General features: G+C 33.6%; 1 protein-coding gene across 1 annotated transcript; it reads left to right on the forward strand.

Moving 5' to 3' along the window:
• The first annotated feature begins 3559 nt into the window (after positions 1-3559).
• On the forward strand, positions 3560-15970 carry Ambn (ameloblastin). The gene is made up of 11 exons (XM_027950844.1): positions 3560-3574; positions 4478-4546; positions 7062-7124; positions 8963-9010; positions 9552-9662; positions 11173-11409; positions 12504-12542; positions 12794-12853; positions 12962-13006; positions 13393-13437; positions 15431-15970. The coding sequence occupies exons 1-11, from the start codon at positions 3560-3562 to the stop codon at positions 15968-15970; spliced, it is 1272 nt and encodes a 423-aa protein (XP_027806645.1).
• The last annotated feature ends 1747 nt before the right edge of the window (positions 15971-17717 follow it).

The following is a 17717-nucleotide window of genomic DNA, read 5'->3' on the forward strand; positions in this document are numbered from 1 at the left end:
GAAGGAGTTATAAAAGAGGTAAAATCTAAGTAGAACTTTAAGCAATAAGTTTTAAGAGGGTAGAAAAGTTGGAAAGACCCACCATGTTCATAGCAGCTTTATTCACAATATCTAAGAATAAGATAGAGAACAATAAGATAGAGAACAATCTAAATGTCTATCAACAGATGAATGGGCAAAGAAAACATGGTATATACATATAATGGGATATTATTCATCCTCAAAAAGAGGGAAGTCCTGCATGGACAACAATGTAGATGAACCTAGAAGACATGCCAAGTGAAATAAGCTAGTCACTGAAGAACAAATACTGCATAATTCTACTTATATGAGGTATCTAAACTAAACACACAGAAGCAGGAACTAGAAGGAGGGGAAAATGGATAAAAGTTATGTTATTCATCTACAAGATGAATAAGTTTTAGAGACGTACTGTACAACATACAGTAGGGCCTATAGTTAAGAAAACTATATTGTGCACTCTAAAATATGTCAAGAACCAGGTACCATGGAGCACACCTGAAATCCTAGTGACTCAGGAGGTTGAGGAAAGAAGATGGAAAGTTGAAGGTCAGCCTCAGCAACTTAGCAAGACCTTGTCTCAAAAGTAAAATTTTAAAAAGGGCTGGAGAGTGACTCAGTAGTTAAGCACCCCTGGATTCAATTCCCAGTACCACAAAATATGTTTAAATATATTAAGATAGACCTCATGCTAAGTTAATTACAAAAATAAAAAAAATCCCACAGAATAACACAAGGAAATTTTGGGAGGTGATGGATATGTTTACTGCCTTGTTTGTAATGATGGTATCATGAGTATGTATACACTAAATATGTGTTACTTTTTGTACTGATATACTTTTTGTACTTATTTTCTACCTCAATAATCCTTTAAAAAGTCCAATATGAAGTACACTTAGCATACATGTTTCTTTATTTCAACAATAATAATAATTCATGATCAATAGACATCTTCTGCATACAAAATATGTACTTAATATTTATTATTACATTTAAATTTTATTAAACTAATGTTGACATCATAAATCACATTTTACAAATGAAAATATTAAATGTAAGTAACAGAGGGAATTTAAACAGATGTATTCTTAGTCACTATACTAACATCTTCTGCAGGATCTCCTTGCCCTAGAATTTTTCGTATGAGTTTTTCTGTAGCATGTTACATGAGGGTTTTTGTTTGTTGTTCATTTTTGCTGTACTCTGGATGCAAGCATGTTATAGCTTTTTATCGGCACTCTGGTTGTTCTTCATATAGGTACAGTCATGACCAACATTATTTGTCAGCTTCAGTTATTGCCTCAACAACTGTAATGACTAGAAGAAATTAATTTTATACTAATTTCCAATTTTCTTGTAATTAAAATATGATTCATAGAATTTATTAGGATACTTATCAACTTTCCCAAAAACATACAGCAAAATGAAACCAACTCCAACTGATTGCAACAGTCATTATTACTGTATCAATGCACAGTAGCTCACATAAAGTGAGAGAAAAAATTGGAAAGGTAAGTTGAAATGTTAATTTAACTGTCTAATTACAGAGAATGAATTTTACATGATAGCCTTAGGATCCTTAAAAAGTTTGTGAGTAGGGCAGCAACATGCTGAAACCAGTATTTAAGAAAACTTTGCTGTTGGTATGCAAGATATCGGAAGAGAAAAATAAATACCAGGTAAACATCTGAAAATGAAGAATACAGGAGTAAGCATGAAGGACTTTTGAAGATAAGAAGAAGCAATATCAACTATGAATTGGATATTTTGCTTAAGAGCAAAGTAGAACATATGAATCCTACCAAAACAACTTTATCACTATTCCATAATCATGCTCATAACTTGCAAAAGATACACATACCATCATTCCAGTCTCATAGATTCAGCATCATTTTCCATACAGAGGAAATGCCTACCATTGGGTCTTTCCTTTAGCAATTCTTGGAGTTCATGAAACTAACTATAGCATACCACCTCCTCCAAAACACATACACACACACACACACACTTCAGTGTCCTTGTGGCTCCATGTTTCAAGCAGTTTCTCCCACAAAAAGGACAGTCAACACATTTATTAAGCATCCACTGTTTGGCAACTGTTACATATTCATCATCTCAGTGAATTTTCAAGACAAGCCTGTGGCTATAAGTTATTAGCATTATATTATGAAAAAAGAAACCATGGCTCACAGAGACTAAGGGACTTGATCAAGCAACAGAGTTTGGGGCGAGTGGGGAGAATAACACTTTTATTTCAATAATATCTGACTGTTTACAAAACACACTGATATTATTTCTTTGCATCCTAAAGGTAATTTTCTTATAAGTGAGAGAAAGGGTTTTCCAAGGACAGCTTATTAGATAAACATTATTTGAAGCTATTAGACCTGTACTTGGTTATGGAGATGCCTTTCTCCCAAAATACCAGTTTCCTCCATATTCCCTATAATTGGCAAGATCTCTACTTCCCTAGAGTGTACTGAGTCATCCCTTCTTCAGAAACTATTCCTTCTGTGCTTAACCCTACCATGTGTTAAATCACACCTTTGGAAAGACTAAGAGGGGCAGAGATGTAACAAAAGCAGATGATTTTCTATCTATAGCTACAATATTTTTATCTATTCATGGAGAAAAACCCATCCATGTTGATGTTAACCTTTCAAGTGACCCAAATTTGCCTTATTAATCTGGCTTGATACCAATGCCTAGAAATGGATTTATCTAAAGAGTGAAGTGAGAGTTGTGCCCATTCATCTGATTGGTTCATGAAGAATCTTCTGAATCTTGCTCCCCTCCCCACAAAGAATATGCACTCAAAGCCTTACCCAAAGTGATTATTGCCGAAGGTCGAATTAAAATGTCTTACAAAAGCTTGATTTTCTCTAATCAGTTATCTTTGGATATGAAAATACCTAGAAAATTCTGTGGGGAAAAAACACAACACTTTCATTATCCATCTAATATTTTCACCTTCTCTTTCAAACCCAGAAAGATACTTTAGTGTTTACCTCTAGAGTGAATGTCTGTTGGAGGGAAGGAAAGGAGTTACTTTTACCACAATAAACCTGAGTTTGAAACTCCTGAGATTGCTGGCACTGGGTCACTAGCTTTATCTACAGATAAATACTTGCACAAAACATATAATGGCTTGTTTTGCAACTATTTTACGTATATTTCCCTCAACTCACCAAAATGATTGTCTTTAGAACCTATGTCCGTTTTTCCCTTGCTGTTTTCCCTGTAATTCAGTTCTCTGAATAAACACAAGGGTTGAGTTACAATTAAAAATAATGAAACCCTACAGGGTCAATGTCCTTGCATGCAATAAAAGGGTGTGGGCTAATTGCAGGAGCAGAGATTTTTTTTTCCTGCATTTTGCTTCACTTTGATTGGTGGACCACCACTTTAAATAAAGGTTTCTGATCTTCCCTGAATGAGAGGTACAGAGCAAGTCCTAGGCACAGTCCAGAAAAAAAATTTAATCTTCTTTCCTTAGAACTATCTTGCTTAGCATCAACAGACCCTGAGAACACAGTGAATGTCAGCATCTAAGGTAAAATGTGATTTTATGGTTTCCATATATTTCCTGTAAGTTCTTTTTTCCTATCTTCAGGCAACCTTTATAAAGAAGATTTATCTTCATTTGTCACTAGATGCTGAATAATAGCTTATTATAATCCATTAGCATGTTTCAGAGAAGACATAACTAATAACCATCCAGCTAAGCAAAAAAAAGACTTAATTATAGACCTTTTCTTTTTACTATCTGTGATTATTAGTGACAGTACCTAATTTAGAAAAGTATTAGGAGATAAGCAAATTTATTTATTATTCAGATCTCCACTTATGTAAGAGCAAAGAGCCTTTTGAGCTTACAGAATAAATTTAGAAAGATAGTTCATTTTAGGAGGAAAAACTGAATTGGGAGACATATATTCTACTAAAGCCAAAAGAAATTAAAATATTCCATTTACTCTAATTTGACAAAGATAAGTTTTGGCATACTTATGTAGATAATCTAAACATCAAATGATATATCCCATACATCTGCAAATAAAGGTTTATTGAAATTGCATTGTAAATGTATTTCAAAATTTGTCCCAAAGTTTAAGAAAACTATAGTTTTCTGTTAATAGTACTTGATAGACCAAGATTTCACATACTAGAAGGGATTTATTTATAATTTGTTTTATGAAACGCAGCACAGAATTTAAAGAATATCCTTAGAGGTCATTCCTAAATTGTCATTTAGATTGTAACTACATAATAAAGTGTTTAGATATTTTTAATTGCTTGCCAATTCATTCCAGGAACAACTAAATTACAAATCTTTTTGGATATTTTTTTAAAACTTTATTATTTTGGAAGAGCATAGATTCAGATTCACTTTTTTAAATGTCTTTTAGCCATGATGTAAAAATTTACCTGATTTAATTCTCCACCAATTGTGTTTTAGATTTCATTTTTCAAAATGAAAGACTTGATACTGATCCTGTGCCTCCTGGAAATGAGTTTTGCAGTGCCGGTAAGTTTATCTTCTAGAGTATACCCTACATGGGTTCCTGATAGTTTGATATCACTGAAATGACATTGGCTAAGAGTCCACTCATGAACTCATTTGATTTAATTTATTGGTATAGATTCTACTGAATCAAAGTCATGCAGCTCACATTTCAGCCTTATTATCAAAATGCAATAAGTCTGTCACATATTTTTTCTATTCCAAACAATATTTAAAATATCCCAAAGACAATTTCTAAGTTTTATTTCATTCATTTGAAGTTAAAAGACTTAGGGGGCATCCACAATACCATGGCACAATTTTGTTATTAACTCCTTGCTATATCATTATGAAATTTAATGGAAAGAGAAAATTTCTCTGAAAAAAGTAAAGTATACTTCTTCATTTTAAAAAGGACAATATTGGCCAAATTACTTTGGTTACAAAACTAAGCTAGGTAATTCTAGTTAAAGTTAGTAATTAAATAACAAATTTACCTTTTAGGGGTGAAATTGTGTGACAGAGAGCTGCAATTTCTCAAAACAGGTCGTGGCAATGGGGCTAATTACATGTCATCCGATCCACACTATCATATAGGGTAAGGATTTCATACAAACATGATCTCTTGGAGCACTAAACTACTTCAGATAAGCATGCACTTCTGATATGTCAAAGACTTTATTCAGTTGCTATATTCATTAGCAATTACACACAGACTACATGTAATTACATGCACATACCATGCATCCAGCTATGAGGTAGGCACTGGAAACATGAAAATACATTAAGCCATGATCTCTTATCTTGAGGAGCTCATAGTTGGCCTCAAATGAGCTTCAGAATATTTTAATTCCTTGAGAGAAAAGGTTATAACTATTTGGGTTTTTTAAATGTTTTAAAGAGGATGAAAACTAATTATAAGAATAAAAATTTTAATTTCCACAATAAAAGTAGAATTTCTGTCCTATCATGCAAGATGAATTTTAAATGAAAGAAAAATTGAGGTTGCCACCCTAACTTAACTTTATATGGTACCAACATTAGGGTCTACTTCAACTATCTATTACATTGATACTATGAACCTTATCTGATCTATATCAATCAGGCCCATTCTGAGGAACATGGCAATTCCTTACAATTGTCCATCAAATCAGATATTCGTCTCCTTTTAATTCCTCATTGAAAATATATTTTACTTACATTTATGTAAATATTGTTCCTTAATTCATGCCTTGGAACATATAGAAATATATGTTCCAGAATATACTTATATTTTGTCCTGTAGTTAAACCTATCTAAGATGTGTTATTTGTATTCTGACCAATGGGAAGGAAGAAAACTGCGCTCTTACAGTCCTCTCAAATTCTGAACAGTCTGCTGTATCATACATACTCATACCCATATATACACAGGTACTCACAATCATTCTTCCTATCTAAACAACTAACCTCCTTCTCCACCCAGATATGTTTGCTACACATTTATATGTCTTCCTTTCTATTCATGTCCAAAACTGAATTATTTAGAAAAATTTTCACCACGACTCAGAAAGTGGGATTTTACTTACATGAAAAAGTAGGGAGTAAAATGATATAGGGTACAATTCCTGAACTTCTTACTTCTAAAGGAAAAAATAATCCCAATATATTTAGTAGACATTCCATAAATATATGTAGTACAAATGAAAGAAAGAAGGCATTCCTTGACACTAGAAATGTAAATATCCAAAGAACTAAAAACTTTAAAAATACATTTACCCTAATTCCTACTCTTCTATTCTCCATTTTGTGCCCTGGTATTTGCACATATTAATATGTAAAAATGTAAGGAAGGCTTAAAAAGGAAATAATTATATTTTTAAACTAATTTCTGTAAATACAACTATAATTTTAACAACATATTGAGTATAATAGCACAGTACCTAGTGCTAGAATGCTTTTTCTTTAAGGAAAACCAGCCTGGATGTGATTTAAGAATACAAAACACAGATCAACAGGTTGATAGAGTAATCATCCACTAAAGATGATGATGGAAGACTTGTTAAAGCCCTTTGAATGGGAAGCAAGTTAGGTCTTGCACATGATTTTTCTCAATGCCATAAACCAAAAACATGGAGATTTGTTGAAATCACATGAAAATTCAGCTCATGTGTAACCCCTTTGCTTTTTTATGTAATAATTTTTAAGAAATTTTGCTTTATCTATTTACTACTATTACTTCTATCTATTTTACTACTCTTTTGTTGCTTTACTTCTCATTGTGTTTAGCTTTAAATCAAATTTTGCTTTTAAAGTAACATAGGAGTAAGCTATGCACAAAAATAAATGATGCATAGGTAGCAAAATTATTAAATATTATGGTAATTCTCCTAAATAACTTAAATTCTTCTTCATTCTGTTCAAAATATCAATTCATTAGAATAACAAACTAATATGGTGGCCTCTCAGCTAGCCCTTATGTACTGGGGTGATTTTCTATTCCCAACATGCATTTAAGAAAGTTTCTAAGAGAACTCAGAATTATTCTTATTTCAATTTAGATGTTTCCTCAGCAACCTGGGGCACCAGGCATGGCACCTGGCATGGCTAGCTTAAGCCTTGAGGTATGTATTACTAGAGTTTGTATATATAATATGATCCCTGATCATGGAGAAACATAATAAACTGTTTTTAGTTTTCCTAGTCAGAAGTCTGTGACTGTCATCCCGAGCAGTTCTAGGTACATTAGTGAGATTTATTAGAGCTTTATTCTATAATTCTGCAATTTTAAATTTGCAGGTGCTTTAAGCTTTCAAACATAATCTATATGTGAATCAAAGCAATAATTATAATTAATACCTTATATTATGTACACATTAATGTAATTATGACATTAATTAAAACACATTGCTCTATAGTCACAAATCGTTTATATTTAGTCATGCCACTTATAATATCTTACATAATAAAGTTTTCATGACAAAATTTATTTGTTCAAAAAAATGCTAAAATCAGCATACTACAGGAAAACAGCCACATCAATATTTAATAGCAGCAAATTCACAATAGCTAAATTGTGGAGCCAGCCTAGATGCCCTTCAGTGGATGAATGTTTAAAAATAATGTGGCATATATACACAATGGAATTTTACTCAGCAATAAAAGAGAATGAAATCATGGCATTTGCAGGTAAATTGATGGCATTAGAGAAGATAATGCTAAGTGAAGTTAGCCAATCCCCCCCAAAAAAAATGTCGAATGTTTTCTCTGTTATAAGGAGGCTGATTCATAGTGGGGAAGGGAGGGGGAACATGGGAGGAATAGACGAACTCTAGATAGGGCAGAGGGGTGGGAGGGAAACGGAGGGGCAAGGGGTTAGCAAGGATGGTGGAAAGTGATAGACATCATTATCCAAAGTACATGTATGAAGACACGAATTGGTGTCAACATACTTTACATACAACCAGAGATATGAAAAATTGTACTGTATATGAGTAGTAAGAATTGTAATGCATTTGCTGTCATTTATTTTTTATAAATAAATAAATAGCATTAGCATTGTACTATAATACCACCTGTATAGCCTGTATTTCCCTTAGTGCAGTTCTCATAAATAATATATGGTCTGATTAGACAACCCCCGAAACATAGAAACTTCTGACCATACAATAAAACATTTACAGCTATAAACAGAAATTTAGGAGTTCATAACTACCACAGTTTCCACAAGGCATTGAAAAATTTCCTTCTTTCATAACAATCTGAGGTCAGCCAGTAGGTATATGGGCTAGACGTTTATCTCACATACAAGCTCATTTCTTTGAAATTTTCTTCTCACTTTCAAGTTAAACTCATTATAAAGTACTCTAAATCTTTTCCCATTAAAAAAGTAAAATTGACTTTTTGTTAATATAGTCACATTCTTGATAATCTATCCAGATGTTTCTTCCAATGTATTTTATACTTGTGTTTTTGAAGTCTTTTTTTCTCGGGAAAAAGTTGAAGATTGGTTTGCTTTGTTTGGTGTGTCTATTTTTCCAAATTGTTTTTCAAATTGAATGTGTTTAAGATAAAGTAATTTAAGTAGGGGGAAAGATTTAATGAAGCAATATCCTCACAATTACACTTATATTTCAGTTGAATGAGCCATTTTTCTGTTTAATGTGACCCACACACACACTTAACTGACACTCTTCCTTCTTTAATTAATGATAAAAGCAAGCTCATTTTTTATTAGAATAACAATAATGGCAAATCCACACTTTCACATGTACATCTCTCAGTATGATTTGGGTCTACTCATTTTTTTATTCAAATTAACCCATCCCACACTTTATCTTGATAATGTTAAATATCATGAGAAATCAACTGGGTCAAAAGGCAGAAAATTATAGACATCATTATCCAAAGTACATGTACTAATGCGACAAACACTAATTTTATTTTATTTTTTACTTAATAGACAATGAGGCAGTTGGGAAGTCTCCAGGGATTGAATGCACTTTCTCAGGTAATCATATTTTCAAATATTTATAATTCAGAAATTAGTGGTGGTGATGATGGTGGTAGCAACAGCACCATAATTCAAAAAATTTGCTTATGAATAGATAATATCTTAAATACTGACAGAACAAATAAGTAATTGAGATTGCCAAAAACAAAATAAGGTGGGTGGCAGGGGAAAACAAACACAATATTGAATTTTCTTTAGTAAAAAAAAAATCCTGGGCTGGGGGTATAGCTTAGTGGTAGAGCATTTGCCTACCACATAAAAATAAATAAATAAATAAAGGTATTGTGTCCTATCTACAAGTTAAAAAAAATTAAATCCTTTCTTACATTATCAGTTTTATTATGTAGCCCAAAACACATGTGCTTAAAAAGCTGAATCTTAAACAAATTTATAGCAATACTGCAATCTTACCCAGAATGAAATTTTTGTCTGTTGGAAGAGAGAATTTACATTAACCAATGTTATTTTTACTTTTTATTTGTATTCCATAAGATTGAAATGTAAGTATATTTGTTTTGCTTTTTCTCCATGTTTATAGTTTTCTAGATTTGGCTTTGGGAAATCACTTAACTCTTTGTGGTTGCATGGTCTCCTTCCACCACATTCCTCTCTCCCGTGGCTAAGACCAACAGAACATGAAACTCAACAGGTAAGCATGAGTTTGTTTGAAATTTCAAGCTTTAAAATCTTTCCCCACTTGTCTTCTTTAAGTTATGTTATATTAGAAATAAGAACTAGCAATTTACCATTAATTATTCTAATACCAAATAAAATAAATCCTATAACAACTGTTATTAATTAGGCAATTTAAATTTTCAACCCATTTGCATATGTATTTCACATAGAAAGATAATGGCCTCCAAAATACAAAGATCTGGGACTTGGGTTGTGGCTCAGTGGCAGAGTGCTTGACTAGCACGTGTAAGGTACTGGGTTCGATCCTCAGCACCACATAAAAATAAATAAAGGCATTGTGTCCATCTACAACTGAAAAAAATACAAAAGAGTGATGCTAAAATTATTAGCAAGGATAATAGATAGACAATCCTTGGAATTAAAAACAGATTATAGTTTGGACTATTTTCATTTTAAAAAATTATCTAAATATAATTCCCAAAGGCTAATTTCAAATGATGACAAACATCCTTGTTAAAACACAACAAACCCTATAGAAGTCAATAAATATATCAATCTGTTAATCATTATTTGTTGGGTGCCTAACATATATAAAGTTAATCAAACTGTGCTTTGGGATAAAAATAAATGCATTTTAGAATGACTCCAAGCTTATAACATTTCAAATGTTATGGGAGATAAGACAACATATTACAAGGTGCTAAATTGCATTGTAGAAATAATAAATAGCATGAGAGTTTACACATGTGCAATGGTTGAAGAGGCAAAACAGAGCCAATTATTATTAGACTTCCATGCCAGTTTGAGGAATTTGTAACTGATCTACAAGCAATATGGAGCCACTCGGCACAAGTAATTTCTAAAAGAATCAAACAAACATGGTGGTTTTGAGAGTATCTTTTAATTGCAGATGGTCTTCCTCATCAGGAGCATTATACGACAGTCCACATTTAGTAGTCAATAAATTATGTTAATGGTGATTGTTTCTTCACTTGACTAATTTTTCCAAAATGAACTTCATGATGAAGGGATTTGATGTATATTTTATTTAATTAGGTCTTATCTTTTCATTAACTCACAATTTATTAAGTACCTACCATGTGCCAGACACTTGTTAGGAACTAGGTTAATATGTTAAATACAAGAGCTATAAAGATAAAATACATTATTTTTTTCTCAGTTACCAGGAGACCAAATATTTATGACAAATAATTATAATGCAGTGAAAGTAGTAAAATAAAAATACATGCAGGTAGTCATAGCACCCAGAGGAGGAAATGAATGATTCATTCCATTAGGAAGTTCAAGTAGCTTTCCATCTCCCAGAGCAATGTTTATCCCAAAGGAGGTAGAAGAAACAAACATACCCAAAATTTCTTCAAATAAAATCAGTTCTGCTTCCTATGTAAATACTGCTTTAAGTCCCCTAACATTCCTTCCAAACAAAAACTACCCAAGTCTTTTGCTGTAGAAATTCTAGGCACCACATCCCTTCCTGACACTCTTTTCAAATTTTTCTACAGTATGAATATTCTTTGCCTGTGCATCCCCCACCTCTCCCATCACAGCCATCCCTGCAGCCTCAACAGTCAGGACTGAAACCTTTCCTCCAGCCCACTGCTGCAACCGCTATCCAGGCAACAGCCCAGAAGGGTGGTCCTCAACCTCCAATACATCCAAGGCAGCTGCCCTTGCAGGATGGAGAACCGCCAGCAACTGAGCAACAGGTGGCACCAACAGAGAAACCACCAACATCTAAGGTAATTCTTTTCTCTATATTCAGATCAGGATCACCTACTAACCTAATGAAAGAAAACTAATTAGCTAGCCAATTCTAAAAATCGTAGCCTTCAGAACTAATACACGAAAATATAAATGTTATTGATCAGCCTTTCATTTTGAGGACTATTTTTTAAGTAAAACATAAATATTCATTTGTACCCTTTACCACCAGAGATAAGACACATTCAAAAAATATTCTGTGCTTTTAAAACTTGGCTTCTTAGTTGCAAAAGGTGAAAGTTTTCATAGGATACAGGGCAGCCCAGAGAAGTCCAGGCAATCTACCATCATTTTTTCATTTGTTAGACAGAGGAGAGGATTAATCCTTCAGCATAACAAGTAGGATCTTATATTATCACCTCTCTGCAGAGATGAAAACCAAAAGTACAAAAGTACCTTTAGTAAAGTATCTTTTTTAATTGATTTATTTATTTTTGCATTACAATTCTTAATATGCCATTATAACATAATTTATCTTATCTCTGATAAAGTATCTTTAATAGAGAAAAAAACAATGGACAGAAAAAAGAAGATATACCATATAACTATTATGCTGGAGATATTTAACATTCTCCCATGTCACCCTGCCTACAATCTAGAAAGATAGATTTACAACATAAAGGTCATATTATAAAATATATATATGATCATTCCTTTTAATATCTATAAAGATAGATATGATTATCCCTTTTAAGGACAAGATAGACTTTAAGAAATTACAGAATTTGGCCAGGATTATATAAAATCAAAGTGGCAGAGCCAGAATTCAAACCAAGTATGTTCCAGTTCCAAAATTCATTACTTTTTATTCTGCAAGATATAGCAAATTCTGGCCAGACACACACAATAAAATTTAAAGGAAAAGTGAATTTTAGATCTAGCAAATTGTCCTGCCAGGACACTTGAGTCACATTAGTAAAAGACAATTGTAAATTCTTGGGTCATCCCCTCAAAAGACTAAAAAAAATAAAAGAGAGAAACATATTTTAAATTGTTTTATTGTAATCGTAAATAAGTGTCTGTTCAGTTTGTTTATTTTGACTGGTAACTTTAATCCTTATCTATGATATAGCTCCTGGTAATGGATTTTGCTGGTCCACAGGTTCCATCAGTAAGTATAGATTTCACTGAGATACTTTCCTAGGAAAAATATATCTGTATTTCAAAAAAAATTTAACGAAATTTTTAATTGTTCCATTTGTCCATAAATATGAAGTATTATGGGTCCTTTTGTTTCCTGAAACGTTAAGTACCAATTCTTCATAGTAATCCATCTGAAAATGTATTTCATATAACTCTTATATATTACTATAGTGGGACTTGCCTATGTAAATTATTTGTTTTATTTTTTACCACTTAAAGTTGTTCCATATAGCCCGTTTGATATCTCGGGGACCACTGCCACAAAACAAACCATCTGCAGTAAGTTTGTTTGTTTTTAAAATACAGCTTCTCTAAGTGTTTGCAATTTGATTTGAAAGTTCTTTCCTTGGAAAAAGCATTTTGTGATAACCATTTTATTTTGTGTAGCTTTATCCAGGAATGTTTTACACGTCTTATGGAGCAAATCAACTGGTAAGTTCATATTCTATTAAAAGTATATTTAATTAAATATCATCTTGAGGGCTAAAATTATAAAAATCCAGACCTCACACAAGATATTGCAAATAAATATTCTCTAAGTGCCTACATTATCAACTGAAATGGTAAGGAGGCACAGTTCCCTATTTGGATAATTCTGGCCAGACACAACAATTAGCATTAAGGAAAAGTGAATTTTAGATCTGACAAATTGGCTACATTTTTTCAAGAATGACTGGACTTTCTGCTCTGTCCCTGGATACTGCATTAATATTAAGCCTTAAGGAAATGCTAAATGACTTTTAACTTTGTTTTAGTAGATAAGAAGGTAATAAAAGGCAGCTGGTTCATAATATGATGCACTGTTTCTCTTTGAACAGAATGCTCCTACCAGACTTGGTATCATGAGTTCAGAAGAAATGGACGTGAGTAATGTCTTCTAACTCTTCTTGAAATAGTGACCAAGAAATAACAGTCATAGATGACTAGCTACAAAAGACACTAACCATGAAAGTAGTCAAAAGATCACAGGACTTAGATTTTTCTACTCTCAAACCAGAAGCTTGACTCTGAAATAGTATCAAAAGATTTCATAGCGTTTCCTATGGAGGAATTCCTATATTTTTTAATTTTTTCTTATAGTTGTAGAAGGACAGCATGCCTTTATTTCTTTAGTTTTTTATGCAGTGCTAAGGATCGAACCCAGTGCCTCACACATGCAAAGCAAGTGCTCTGCCACTGAGCTACAGCCCTCACCCAGGAATTCCTATATTTTTTAATGATAACCATTCTTGAGTATAGGGTTCTGCCTCATTCTTTGTGTATGATCAGAAAAGACACCTCTCCTGAAAGGGCATCAGCAATGAACTGCAAACACTTTAAAAAAAAAAAAAAAAGATATGTGCAGTTCATACACAATCCCTTTCTTTCTAGGACCATTTAATCTCCTAAACACTCAATTCAATAGCAGCAAAAAATAATTCAGATCACAAAATTAAAAGATCAAAAAGGAAAAGAAAATTAGCCAAGTTTAAAATTTGATTATTATAAACTTTAAAGTGCCTAAGTCAAGGATAGTATATTCTTATATTCACATCCACATATGAAGAGTACAGTTTAATATTTGAAATCAATAAACCCAGACATCTTAACTTTTTTTTCTCAGAAATTCCTGTTACATATGTTTACAAAGATAACAAAGCAAAAGTTCTATTAAATTAACAAGGTATTGTCAACTATATATACTATCAAATTAATAAATATACACAAATGCTATCACTAAAAGAAAACTCATAGCTCAACATTTTTGAGTGCCTTTTGTTTGCTATATGCATAGAAAGATACCATAAATAAGATAAATAAGATTCCTGCTTTTACAGAATGAATAGAAAAAATAAGCACAGTGCAGATAATGTGAAATTCCTAGGATAAGGAACTAGCACTGTCTTATTAAGGAAAGAAAGAAGAAGAAAGGAAATACAACTAACCCAGACCAAGGATTCCCACCAAGAGCTGAGACTCAGAACAGAGTCAGAGAAGGCAGAAGTAAAGAGTGTTGAATCTATATAACATGAACACAACTGGCTGCAAATTAAAAATTCAAATTAAGTGCTAATTACCATCTTATACTATCAATCAAGTTATTTATATTCTGACTCATTCCCAAGAGATTTTGTAGTGGCTTATGAAAAACACACAATAAAAATAGCCAAAGAAAATTGAAGGTAGGATTTAAAGTGAGTCAAAACTGTAAGGAAATGAGAATACAAACATGAGTCACACATTGCTGATCACCACAAACATCCCAGATTACCTTGTAGTAAAGGTAGAAAAGAAACATGATAAGTTATGGAATTCTATTTTAGTTTCTTCAGACAAATCAAGCTTTTTTAAAAATTATACCTGGTTAGAGGAAAGGAGAGAAGGAAAGAAAAGGAGAAAAAGAAAGAAAAATTCTTACATGGGGCTTCATTCATTTGGGGAATACTTTGAAATGCCATTGACAAGATCTTCCAAAACATTCTTCAACAAACAGTTATGGATTTCAGTTTTTGTTTGTTTTCTGATGGTTGTAGCCATTTCAGCTGTTTGTTGTTTTCTTAAAATTAAATTCAAACTAACTTTTTCTTTCTTCTGCCCTGTGCCTGCTGCTCTCCTCACCCTCCAGCCAAGCATGGTAAGGAGACTCTATCTACCTTTCACCGAAGTTGCCTTCCCCCACTTAGATGTGTGCAGAATCCTTTCTATTATATTTTAAAGCTAGTTCAATGAGAAATACGTTTACACAAAGCTGTCAGCCAGTTCCCTGTTCTCTATCAATTTTTTCCTAAATTCTCAGAGAATATGATCAGGTATAATTGCGTGACATTGCTAATAGAATGTACTAACGGTTTCCTTGATAAATGTTGGTTTTTCCAGGGAGGAAGAGGAGGCCCCATGGGCTATGGAGCCATGTTCCCAGGATTTGGAGGCCTGAGGCACAGCCTTAGGAGAATGTCTCCCAATCCAGCCATGGGTGGAGATTTTACTCTGGAATTTGACTCCCCAGCGGGAACAAAAGGTCCTGAGAAGGGAGAAGGAGAGGCACAAGCCTCCCCCGTGCAGGAGGCCAACCCAGCCAATCCAAAAAACCCAGCGCTCCTTTCACAGATAGCACCTGGTGCTCATGCAGGACTCCTTGCTTTCCCTAACGACAACATTCCCAACCTGGCAAGGGGACCTGCAGGGCAGAGAAAGGGACCCCTTGGGGTCACTCCATCAGCTGCTGACCCACTGATGACCCCTGAATTAGCTGAGGTTTATGAAACCTATGGTGCTGATGTTACCACACCCCTGGATACAGGAGAAGCAACCATGGATACCACAATGACCCCAGACACTCAGCAAACATCAATGCCAGGAAACAAAGTCCACCAACCCCAGATGGTACATGATGCATGGCGTTTCCACGAGCCCTGAAAACCTTGAGATATCAACTACTTTCTGTATGCACAAGCTTCCCAGTTTTGTCCCCACAGTTTACCTTTTTGCTAAAACACTTAATACCTTCTACAGCAAAGGCATTAAACACGCTAAGCATGTATTAATAAATACAAGTGGCTAGAAATAGTGTAGGTTCCCTTCTTGCTTTCATTCTCTTATTGAAATAAAATGTGTTGACTGTCTCTGTGATTTAGAAATACTATTAACAGCAAGTCTAAGAGTCTCAGCATTTGATAATCTTGTTTCTTAACTCTCTTCAGCATTATGGGATTTGTCCTACTAGCATGACACTATTATATCCAGGAAATGCAGCACTGCTTTCTTTTTTCTAAGCAAGAAGCACATAGTCTCAGAATTCAAAGCTGTTTCATTTAAACTTGATTAAATTGGAATGCGTAAAGAACCTCTCCCTGGTATTACTGGGTTTCATACATTGGATTTTAAATTCTTATTTTTAGAGTATTTTATTTAATCTAAAACAATTAGCCTATTTTAAATAAAGATTTTTTTCTCATTGAAAATATGAGGAATTGTATGCTTATTATTTACATATTTGAGTAGTTAAGAAAAGCATACTCATCCCTTACCTTTGCTAGTCATTAATTCATTTTATTCAATTCATTTATTTTTTTTCAAAGTTTACTGAATATCTACCTACACAGTGTGCAAGGCATCAGGCATACAGTCCCTTCCTTCAAAGATAACAAGGGGCATGATCGAAATGTAGATAGAGAATCACAATGTTAATTTAAAAAAACAACCACTCTAAGCCAAGATCAGCTACTTTACATATATTTTCTCACATCAATATTGCAAAATAGATACCCTCAACCCTATAGTACACATGAAAATTGCTATGAAAAGACCAAGCACAAAGTGCTCTTTGGAATCACAGAGAAGAGACACCTAATCCAGCATAAGTGGCATGGAAGACTAGGAGGAATCAGACAAGTATTCTCAGAACAGTATCAAAAACTGCAGAACAAAGTCTCCAAGAGAAAGAAAAACAAGAAAAGACATGGAATGAGTTCAATCCTATGAAATATAATATAGGAAAGGAGGTATAGAAAGTGACCCTTGCTTGTGACAAAGGTATGATATGTGTATGTATGGAAAATATGCCTAAATTAAGAGACTATAAATCCAGATTTGGTTATCCCTGAAAATTAGCCTCCTATTCTACTCTCTCCACTTTCTACTAAGTTGCCCAACCCATTCTTAGATTCCATGGAACTCAGACTCTCCTCCATTCCCTGATGAAGACTTTAGGAATACAACCAAGGAAAAAGATCCCTGAGATGCTTCCCAACCTGGCATACTTCAGGAACCCTAGCAGGAGCATGTTGCCACAACTTACTGCCTTCCTCTTTTTAGGCAGGGCTCTGCTCTCCCCACGACTAGAGCTAGAAGAGAGATGCAGAAGACAAAAACTCAATTTACCTATCTTGGTGACTCCAGCAAAGGTGAAAAAGCAGGAGAATGACTTCCATAGTAGCCAACAGATACTCACTTAGACCCATTTTAGACTTCCAAACAGTGTCCAAAAAAAAACATGGTAAAAGATATACTGACAGATCTGTGTTCAAACCTAGACATCACACCTGAAAATCGATGAGCCTTTAGATGTGAAACTTAATCTGTGTGTGTGTGTGTGTGTGTGTGTGAGAGAGAGAGAGAGAGAGAGAGAGAGAGAGAGAGAGAGTGATTTCTACAGTGGGGCTAC

The sequence above is a fragment of the Marmota flaviventris genome, chromosome 7 (assembly GCF_047511675.1).
Source record: "Marmota flaviventris isolate mMarFla1 chromosome 7, mMarFla1.hap1, whole genome shotgun sequence".
Lineage (NCBI taxonomy): Eukaryota > Metazoa > Chordata > Mammalia > Rodentia > Sciuridae > Marmota > Marmota flaviventris.